Source organism: Uranotaenia lowii, chromosome 2 (assembly GCF_029784155.1).
Source record: "Uranotaenia lowii strain MFRU-FL chromosome 2, ASM2978415v1, whole genome shotgun sequence".
Taxonomy (NCBI): Eukaryota; Metazoa; Arthropoda; class Insecta; order Diptera; family Culicidae; genus Uranotaenia; species Uranotaenia lowii.
The window spans coordinates 393,099,901-393,111,294 of NC_073692.1; the positions used below are offsets into that span (position 1 = coordinate 393,099,901).

General features: G+C 38.8%; 2 protein-coding genes across 2 annotated transcripts; both read right to left on the reverse strand.

Annotated features, from left to right (window-relative positions):
• Positions 1-1,212: 1,212 nt before the first annotated feature.
• Positions 1,213-1,902, reverse strand: LOC129746963 (C-type lectin 37Da-like). The gene is made up of 2 exons (XM_055740935.1): positions 1,741-1,902; positions 1,213-1,681 (listed from the first exon to the last, which is right to left on the reverse strand). The coding sequence occupies exons 1-2, from the start codon at positions 1,813-1,815 to the stop codon at positions 1,298-1,300; spliced, it is 459 nt and encodes a 152-aa protein (XP_055596910.1). The 5' UTR covers positions 1,816-1,902; the 3' UTR covers positions 1,213-1,297.
• A 4,313-nt stretch (positions 1,903-6,215) lies between these two features.
• On the reverse strand, positions 6,216-8,213 carry LOC129745833 (perlucin-like). The gene is made up of 2 exons (XM_055739189.1): positions 8,001-8,213; positions 6,216-7,919 (listed from the first exon to the last, which is right to left on the reverse strand). Exons 1-2 carry the CDS (start codon positions 8,196-8,198, stop codon positions 7,542-7,544), a joined length of 576 nt encoding a protein of 191 aa, XP_055595164.1. The 5' UTR covers positions 8,199-8,213; the 3' UTR covers positions 6,216-7,541.
• Between the last annotated feature and the right edge of the window lie 3,181 nt (positions 8,214-11,394).

Sequence of the window (11,394 nt, forward strand, 5' to 3'; positions counted from 1 at the left end):
ATGTTGCCCCAGTTGACGGTATTCACCTTTTCCGTTGTGGATCCCAAGTATATGCGGCGTGCGTGTTAGAATAACTTCATCAACGGCGAGTGCTCGGGTTGTACCATTCCATACAAGATCCTTAAGATGGACATAAGTTTGGACCTCGGTTCGCCAAGATGAAGGGTCGAATCTTAAACCAATGCCGAGAGAGTTCGTAGAGCGTATTCTGAGTCAGGCTTCCGAAAAGTACAGCTTTGCTATGACAGCCTTTTTCTTGAAAAACAGACTGTCGCGGTTTTCCTTACCACTCGGTTCGCTGCTGTACCGTCGGTAACGAATCGAAACGCTTCGGCTACATCGCACACGTGCGAGAACCCAGGCTGTATCTGAACAATCGGCTCAAAGCATGCGTTACCGAAAATGTTGTGCTTTAAGCTGTAGCGAACCCAACCGACAGTTCGGTTTTCATCCCTTCATGCCTCCTGTTTCGAAAATAATTTCATCCTAACTGTCGGCTGCAGGGCGTGACCGTTTTTGCAGGCATGTCACGGGTGACTGTAGTGCCCATACCGTACCCATGCCCGATCGTATGCGCTGCTGCTCGGTTTCGAATAGATCAAACGAGCCATCTATTCGCACCGAGCAGCAGCATACGATCGGCGCGTAACGCGTAGTGTGGTGCCGGTGCAGGTTAGGCGGAAAGGGAAGGGGAGGGTGATTGGGGTGATCACCACCCGCAGTAGCTTCAAGCAAAAGGAAAATTCATACGTTCGTTCGAAATTAACTCGGCCCGAGCGAATCTCGGCTACAGTCGGACGGAGTAAGTAGTACTGTCATGCGAAATTCAACGCATTGAAAACTGTCACGAAGATATTCCCAAAACTGTCACGAAGCTTAAAAAATTTTCATACCCACGAACAAACTCTCGCATGGGGTAAAACGAGGCCTCGCTATACATCGCACGACCGCTCCTTTTGAAACTGTCGGGGAAGAAATATTCGGGGAGCTTTCACCGAGGTGCATGTGCGACTTTTGCAAGAATACTGTCGTTCGCCAGTACTTTTCGGAAGCCTGTTCTGAGAGTGGATTTCTCTATGAGTTCTGTCGGTGCAGCACACTAAGCTATGCCGTATTTCTTTACCAAAAAAATCACCTGCTGCAAGACATTCGAAGAATATAAGGGCCTCTTGTTCGGTTTAGGTGGCTGTTTTCTCTCGTTAGTGAAATATGTTTGTAACACCTATTCCACTTTTATTCAAAATTTGTTGCATCTCTTCTAGACTAGACACCTTTACACAATTTCCGAATCATATTCCTATCCATTAAAACTGATGACATCTTCAACAGTTTCACAAACAAAATAATACGAATTGGTACACGGCATAACGCCCCAAAGAAAATCGGTAGTATTCAACGTAGCTGTGTCGTGTTTCATTCTGACACATCTTTCACGATCTTTCGATTTAAAGGGTTCTTTTGGTGACCATTTAGCAAAAGTTACTAGACGGCCAGTATGTAACCACGAGAATGTGTTCTCTTCCGCCAAATCACTGGCCGCAATCCAAAACATACAAACCGCTGTGAATTTGTCCGAGCTTTTGAGGAAAGTCTGAAGTTTATCATATTTTTCCCGTGTTTCTACAGTTACCAGTCTTTGACCGAAAGATGAACACAGTTCATGGGCTAAGTGCCAGTTTGCCTGTAATTGATAATGTAGTTAAAAAAAGGTAAATTGAATTTGATTCATTCTTAACTGACCGCAAAAGGAGGAACGGTGAACTTGTAGGCACTGGAGAGTAACACAAAAGTAAACAACGGCACGATAAGTTTCATTTTTGAAAGACACTCTAAAGGAATCTACTATCAGTTGTTCTACTGTTCGCAGTAGACTGAGCCAAAGAGCTTTGAAAGCATGTTTTAGAAAAAGTTTCTTATCTCAAGCTATAGATTTGGTTTTCCCGTGAACGATTACGTCGTGATGTTGCTTTGCTTTACTGATAAGGATCAGGTTTCAGATCATATTTAAGTATCAACATTCAGATTCGAAGATGCATTCATTATTTTGCGACTTGAATCTAAAAAAAAAATAATAAAAAAAAATCTTAAATTAAGATTCAATAACTTGAATTCAAAAGCATATTGATAAGAATCAGGTGTTGGGATTCAAAGTAAGAGCTAGAGAATAATATAGGTTTTATGGTTCCGAAATCATCGTGATCAAGTTAAATATTTGGGTGTCTTTCTTGACTCCAAATTAAACTGGTCTGGGGACTCAAACCCAAACATATTCACTGGATTTACTCCACAATAGTAAGACCAATTCTGGCCTATGGGTGTCTAGTGTGGTGGCAGAGAGGAGAAGTTGCAACACTTCGAACAAAACTAATTAACCTTCAAAGAATGTGTCTCTTAGGGATGTCCGGATCGTTCACTTCAACTCCTACTGCAGCACTAGAAGCTCTGTTTTCTATCAAACCTCTACACTTGTTCCTAAAACAGGAAGTCTTCTCATGTGCTTTTCGTCTACAGGCAGTTGGTATCTGGCTGTCAGGAAATATCGAAAGATCATCGAGCCATACAAATGTGTGGCCTGAATAAGTTAGATTAAACTCGTTTAATCTAGCGCCAAACGATTTAACACTCTCGAGTAGTTTTCCCTACATGGGGTTTAAAGTCAAATTTCCTTGTCCTCAAGAATGGTTATCAGGTTTTGTAGAGGACCAAATGTCCTCTCATATTGTATTCTATACTGACGGTTCATTATCAAATGGCCGGGCAGGTGCAGGAATTTACTGTCACGAGCTGAACATAGAACATGCTCAACCTCTACGTAAGTATTGTACAGTCTTTCAAGCTGAGCTATATGCTATTATGTATGGAGTGAAAATTGCACTTCAAAAGAAAATTATGTTCAGAACAATTTATTTCTGTTCAGATAGCCAAGCAGCTATCAAATCACTCAGTGCTTCCAGTTCTAGATCAAAACTGGTAATCGCGTGCCGGAAAGCAATCGAAGAACTTGCTGAAGGCAACGGATTAAACCTTCAATGGGTACCCGGACATAAGGGAATTTTTGGAAACGAGTGCGCCTACGAACTCGCCTACGCTGTCCCAATATCGCCATGTTGGTTCAGAAACCAAATCCAAACTTGGTCCTCTAACCAGCATAAACGATACTGGGAAGAGTTGGACACTTGTCGCCAAACAAAAGTATTTTTAGAAAAACCATCTCCAATCATATCGAGTTACTTGTTAACTTTAAGTAAAGCTCATTGCAGCATCCTGATCAGAGCACTCTCCGGTCATTGTAAACTCAACTATCACATGCACAACATTCAGCGTGCTGAATCTACAGTATGTGGTAGTTGTGAATCAGATGTGGAAGATCCCTTCCATCTCATATGTAACTGTCCCTCACTTGCCAGTCTACCTTTTCGTACTCTGGCATCTTACGCTATAGGCGAATCTGAGTTTAAGAAATTAAACTTGAAAGACATGCTATCATTCCTTACCGAATGTAGAAAACAGCTTTAATGTTAATAATCCCTATTGGAAAGGCTTTATGCCATCTTAAATTGATTGAATTTATTTCTTCCTTTTATAGGTTTTCCAGGTTTCTCAGGTAAATGATGAAATCTTGGATAAAAAAAGGCTAGGCATAATTTTCCCGTATGTTTGGATAACGTGCCGCTATCAAGCCTACCCCCTTCTGATCTGATACCTGAAAAGCTAGAGAATAATATAGGAATTCGTGATCAGAATTCAGGGCCAACATTAAGTCGGGATTCAGATTCGGGATCAAGACCATAATTGAACTCCAGATTGAGAATCCAGAATCCATAACATGTTAAAGAGCCAAAGTTCAGGTTTCAGGTTCAGAATCTGTTATCAGGATCAAGAATCAGCATATGGAATCAGGATTTTCAATAAGGATCCTGGGTCAGATTTCAAATTCCGGATTCCAGATTTCAGAATCAAATTTCAGATTTCAGATTTCAAAGTGCGATTAAAAATCAGGTGGATTTTAGTAGTAGAAGGAATCCGTTGGTATACCCTTGTACCCATGGAATCAGAAAAAAAAATGGAGGGAAATCCAAAAAAAAACTGCTGCAAGACATTTGGTGATATAAGGGCCTCTTGTTCGGTTGTAGCTTCCTTTTTTTTTGTTATTAAAAAAATATGTTTGTAACACCTATTCCACTTTTATTCAAAATTTGTTGCATCTCTTCTAGACTAGACACCTTTACACAATTTTCGAGTCATATTCCTATCCATTAAAACTGATGACATCTTCAACAGTTTCACAAACAAAATAATACGAATTGGTACACGGCATAACGCCCCAAAGAAAATCGGTAGTATTCAACGTAGCTGTGTCGTGTTTCATTCTGACACATCTTTCACGATCTTTCGATTTAAAGGGTTCTCTTGGTGACCATTTAGAAAAAGTTACAAGACGGCCAGTATGTAACCACGAGAACGTGTTCTCTTCCGCCAAATCACTGGCCGCAATCCAAAACATACAAACCGCTGTGAATTTATCCGAGCTTTTGAGGAAAGTCTGAAGTTTATCATATTTTTCCCGTGTTTCTACAGTTACCAGTCTTTGGCCGAAAGATGAACACAGTTCATGGGCTAAGTGCCAGTTTGCCTGTAATAGATAATGTAGCTAAAAAATAAGTAAATAAAATTTGATTCATTCTTAACTGACCACTAAAGGAGGAACGGTGAACTTGTAGGCACTGCAGAGTAACACAAAAGTAAACAACGGCACGATAAGTTTCATTTTTGAAACTTACTCTAAAGGAATCTACTATCAGTTGTTCTACTGTTCGCAGTAGACTGATCCACAGAGCTTTGAAAGCATGTTTTAGAACAAGTTTCTTATCTCAAGCTATAGATTTGGTTTTCCCGTGAACGATTACGTCTTGATGTCGCTCCGCTTGACTGGCATTTTATTCTTCCTATTTGAAAGAAATCAAGATCCACGATCTGTGCCCACAATAATGATCCTGATCATTATTTTAGTATCAACATTCAGATTCGGAGATGCATTCATTATTTTGAAATTTGAATCTAAAAAAAAATTTAAAAATAATCTGAGATTAAGATTCAATAACTTGAATTCAATAGCATATTGATAAGAATCAGGTGTCAGAATTCAAAGTAAGAGCTAAGGAATAATATAGGGATACGTGATCAGAATTCAGGGCCAGCAGTGCGATTAAAAATCAGGTGGATTTTAGAAGTAGAAGGAATCCGTTGGTATACCCTTGTACCCATGGAATCAGAGAAAAAAAATGGAGGGAAATCCTTAAAAAACTGCTGCAAGACATTTGGTGATATAAGGACCTCTTGTTCGGTTGTAGCTTTCTTTTTTTTGTTATTAAAAAAATATGTTTGTAACACCTATTCAACTTTTATTCAAGAATTGTTGCATCTCTGCTAAACTTGACACCTTTACACAATTTCCGAATCATATTCCTATCCATTTAAACTGATGACATCTTCAACAGTTTCACAAACAAAATAATACAAATCGGTACACGACATAACGCCCCAAAGAAAATCGGAAGAATTAAACGTAGCTGTGTCGTGTTTCATTCTGACACATCTTTCACGATTTTTCGATTTAAAGGGTTCTTTTGGGGACCATTTAGCAAAAGTTACAAGACGGCCAGTATGTAACCACGAGAATGTGTTCTCTTCCGCCAAGTCACTGGCCGCAATCCAAAACATACAAACCGCTGCGAATTTGTCCGAGCTTTTGAGGAAAGTCTGAAGTTCATCATATTTTTCCCGTGTTTCTACAGTTACCAGCCTTTGGCCGAGAGATGAACAGAGCTCATGTGCTTTGTGCCAATTTGCCTGAAAGAAGATAGTTAATTGTCATTAACCACATTTTCTACGAATCACAAAAGATTTAATTTATTTTTTTTTTAAACAAACTCACTTTAATTGATGGAACTTGATACTTGGAGGCACTGGATAGTAACACATAAAAGTTAAGCAATACTACAAGTTTCATTTTCAAAACTTTCATTCTTGAGTTGATCTACCAGTTGTCTTGCTGCTTGATCCCTACTAAATTGGTCAAATCACAGGCCTTGTTTCAAACTTCGTTTCTTATCTCATCTTCAAGGTTACTCAAGCTGACGCATTTCTGACTGATCAATTACTTTCCTAACTGTTGAAAAGTTTTGGAAACTGACTGGAAATAACGCAAATACAACTTTGGTTTTTCAAAAATCATTTATTTAAAAAATAACAATTCATTTGGTTTGAAATTTTATATCATGATACCATGGAGTTCGCTAGCCTAGGTGTGTAACTTATTTTATGTTGAATGTTTTGAGTTTTGCGTAACAACTGATAGAAGAGGTTTTCCAGGTCGTTGATTATAGTTTTGCGGGAATAAAATAAAACAATGTGTATTCAAATTATTCTAGTTGATTTTGATTTTTGAGCCGGCGATTCAATCATAAGCGTACAACTTATCAGTTCTTCTTGCCTGCTCAATCGAGCGAGATTTTTTTCTTAACACATCAACCTTCATCAATCCCAGCATTTTTTGCCCGTTACAGTTACTGGAGTGTCAATTTGACACCTCTCATTAAAACCAATATCTCTCTCTTGATTTCTCACTAATTTTTACAAAATTTATGGTTTTCAACACCTCTTAATGTTACTCAAATATTTTTTTCATACTTTATTAACATACAAAAGTTCAGTAATCCGTTATTCAAAATCTTCGAAAACCAGCATCGAAATGTTCAAAAAATTTACTAAATGTCCAAGAAAGTTGAAGTTAGAAGATTTATATAGAGATTTTTTTTTTTGAAATTTTTGAAAATTACCACAACAAATGTTAAAATTGGTGTAAAATTTATGATTTCAGATTTCAGATTTCAGATTTCAGATTTCAGATTTCAGATTTCAGATTTCAGATTTCAGATTTCAGATTTCAGATTTCAGATTTCAGATTTCAGATTTCAGATTTCAGATTTCAGATTTCAGATTTCAGATTTCAGATTTCAGATTTCAGATTTCAGATTTCAGATTTCAGATTTCAGATTTCAGATTTCAGATTTCAGATTTCAGATTTCAGATTTCAGATTTCAGATTTCAGATTTCAGATTTCAAATTTCAGATTTCAGATTTCAGATTTCAGATTTCAGATTTCAGATTTCAGATTTCAGATTTCAGATTTCAGATTTCAGATTTCAGATTTCAGATTTCAGATTTCAGATTTCAGATTTCAGATTTCAGATTTCAGATTTCAGATTTCAGATTTCAGATTTCAGATTTCAGATTTCAGATTTCAGATTTCAGATTTCAGATTTCAGATTTCAGATTTCAGTTATCAGATTGAATGTTTGAAGATTGAATTTTCAGATTTTATTCAAAAGCTGCTATTTTTCACAAGATATTTTTAAATTTTAGAAATGATTTCGGAAGATTCTATTAAAAATAAAGTTGTAAAAAAATATAACACTTTATTTTTGAAATGTATTGAAAAAATCGACTTCTTGAAATTCTTTACGTTAATGATTGTTCGTTTATTTGAATTCTTCTATATTATTTTCAATATTTTCACAAACAAAGTAGAAAGGAGTTTCGCAATTGTTGTCGTTCCACAGATAGTTAGTATTCAAATTTATGTCATATTTGATTTCTATACATCTTTCCGTGCCATTCACGCCGTTGGGCTCATTGGGTGCCCAATTAGTGTAGGTCACTAAGCGGCCAGTGTGAACCCATGAATAAAACTTCGGTCTTGCCAAATCACTGGCTCCAATCCATAATCTAGAGAAGTCTGAGAATTTGTCCGATGTTCCGAGGAATGTTTGCAGTTCAGATTGTTTATCTCTTGATTCTATGGATACCAGCCTTTGGCCGAGAGATGAACAGAGCTCATGTGCTTTGTGCCAATTTGCCTGAAAGTAGATAGTAAATTTTCATTAACTACATTTTCTACTAATCAAAAAAGATTTAATTTATTTTTAAAACCTACTTACTTTGATTGAAGGAACTTGATACTTGGCGGCACTGGATAGTAACACAAAAATGTTAAGCAACACTATAAGTTTCATGTTGAAAATTTTAAACCTTGAGTTAATCGACCAGTTGTCTTGCTGCTTGATCTCGACTAAATCAGTAAACTCGCAGGGATTGATTGAACCTTCGTTTCTTATCTCATCATCAAGCTTTTTCATATTCAACTTTCATACAACGACGCATTTCAAACTGATCGATTGCTTTTCTGTGTGTTGAATAAGTTCTGGAAACTGACTGAAAATTACTCATTAATGAAAAAAAATCAATACAATTTTGGGTTTCCAAGAGGTTTTATAAGGAAGAAATTAAAAAAAAACATTAATTTAAAAAAATAAATTTTTATATGGTTTGTATCTTGATACTTCAAAATTCGCTAGCCCAAGTGTGGTATTCATTTTATGTATATTGTTTTGAGTTTTGCGTAACATCTGGTAAAAGGGGTTTTCCAGGTTGTTGATTATTGCTTTGATGGAATAAAATATAAAAAATGACCTGAACTTTGTAAACCTTCAAATGTGTTTGCGACTTTTTCTGAATTATGCTTCGCTGTTTTATGGTAGCGATAATGCAATTTGAGAAAAAGTAAAAACAAATATGAAAAAAATTGTTTTCCTTCTTAGAAGAATGTGGTTCATTTTACGAGAAATTGTTTTTCCTTTTTAAAATCAATATATTAATTTTTTTGTAAATAAAAAATGTCAATAGATGTGTGTATCTTTATTTCTAAGAAATGTCTTGCTATGTGACATTAACATCATATAGATTTGGGACAAACGCATTCAATGACAGTTTCGCACAGAACATTACGAAGTCTTTCGCAACACACGTCGTTCCATTGATAGTTCCACTTTTTGTAATAATCGTACGCTATTTCAATACACCGCTCCTTGTCAAGCATATTATTAGGTTCGCCTTTCGCCCATCTAGTATAATTCATCGGACGGCCACTGTTGATCCATCTGAACTGTCCTTCTTGGCCGAAATCGGTTGCTCCGATCCAAAGACCGATCCAGGCTTGCCTAACATTTCTTGCCATGAACGCGACAACCTCGTTTTGCTTCTCCAAAGACTCTATCGAAACCAGCCTCTGATTATTTTTCGCACAAATTTCGCGCGCCTTGAACCAAGTTACCTGTCATTGTTGAAAGGACAAAAGTTTTATCTCATCAGAACCAAGTATTTCATACATGCAAACTCAGCACATTCAAAAGTACAATCATTACTCACCTCTTCAAGAAAGATGGTAAAATCGGTAGCAAGAGATGAGCTTACAGAAATGAGCAATAAAATTGTTATGATCATCTTGAAAAAAAAAAAACTGCTGCAAGTTGTTTACTGTCTTGCCAATTGAATCCAACTAAATCATCATGAATGTGGTTGATGTTAGATGTTCGTTCATTCGAGACATTAAGTGTCCGAAATATTCTTATCAGTATTAAAAATAACAACTGAGAATGCCAGAGAAACCCAAAATCTTTAACGATTTTTTTCCCAAATGCTCAGTATTGTTCGATTAAACTTACTTACTTAATGATCCCGCGCCGATCCTCCGGTGCATAGGGCCGTGGTAAAAGACCTCCACTGTTGACGATCCGGAGCCAGCGTCTTCACCTGGTCCCAGTCAATATTCTCGTCGACAGTTCGGATTTCAGCGGCTAGGCTTCGCCGCCACGAGTTTCTGGGCCTGCCTCTTCTTCGATGACCTTCTGGATTCCAATCTAGCGCCTCTCTGCAAATCTCGTTTTCATCTTTTCGCAGCGTGTGCCCAATCCATCTCCACTTACGTTCCCGAATCTCAATTTCTAGCGCCCTTTGATGACACCGGCGATGTAGTTCCTCATTCGAGATCCAGTTGCCAGGCCACCAAGCGCGGATAATATTCCGCAGGCAGCGATTTACAAATACTTGCAGTTTTCGCGTCGTTACCGCATACGTGCACCAAGTTTCGCACCCGTACAGCAATACGGATTTGACGTTTGAGTTGAAGATTCGGATTTTCGTTCGTAGAGAGATCTGGCGTGACCGCCAGATGTTTCGGAGACTCGCAAACGCAATTCGGGCCTTTCTGATCCGGGTTTCGATGTCTTTTCTGGTACCACCATCAGGCGTTATCTGGCTACCAAGATACTGGAAGCACTCCACTTTCTCAACTTGTTGCCCAGCTACCATAAAACTGGAGGGATTTTCTGTGTTGATCTCCATTGACTTGGTCTTTCCGACATTGACTTTGAGACCTGCTGCCTTGGAACTTTCGGTGAGGTCGTCGAGTTTGCTCTGCATATCTGGTTGTGTTTGGGCGAGCAAAACAATATCGTCAGCCAGGTCAAGGTCGTTCAGTTGCTCCATTGTTGAAGGATTCTACGGCAATCCTCGGTTCGGTGCACAGTCAATCGATCCAATCAGAATCTCATCCATTACGATTAGAAAAAGTAGCGGTGATAGAATACATCCCTATCCCACTCCAGCAGTTACCGTCGTTCAAGACCTTGCACGAAAATGTCTCGTACTGTGCTTTGATGAGATGAACTAGTTTCTCAGGGACCCCTCGTCTTCTTAGAGCCGCCCAGATGTTTTCATGGTTAAGTCGGTCTAATGCTTTTGCGAAATCAACTAACACCAGCAGAAGAGAGTCCTGGAATTCGTTGATTTGTTCCAGTATGATTCGCAGCGTTGTAATGTGGTCCACACAAGATCGGATAGGAATCCAGCTTGTTGCCGTCGGAGGACAGCGTCAATTTTCTCCTGGATCCCTTTAAGGATCTCTTTGCAGAGTACTTTGAGAGTTGTACAGTTAACGTTATGCCTCGTCTGTCAGGTCTCCTTTCTTCGGGACCTTTACGAGGATACCCTGCATCCAGTCGGCCGGGAATGTTGCAGTATCCCAGATGTCAGCGAAAGGACGGTGCAACATTTGTGCTGATAGGGCAGGGTCGGCTTTCAGCATTTCAGCAGGGATGCAATCGATCCCAGGTGCTTTGTTGGATTTCATGTTTTTGATTGCTGCTTCTATTTCAGCCAGCGAGGGCGCTTCCGAGTTGACGCCATTTATGCGACTCACTGTTGGCACTTCGAGCTGCGGGTTCTGTTGGCCATTGCTATTCGTGACTCGGAAGAGTCGTTCGAAATGCTCAGTCCATCGTTTGAGCTGATCTGTTCGATCGGTCAATAACTGACCTGCTCGGTCTTTCAGCGGCATTCTTGCATTAGTCCTTGCACCACTGAGGCGGCAAGAAATGTCATAAAGTAATCGGATATCTCAATTGGCGGCGGCTCTTTCTCCCTCTTCGGCTAGGGAGTTTGTCCAGGCTCTCTTGTCTCGTCTACAAGCTCGTTTAACTGCCTTTTCCAGCTCCG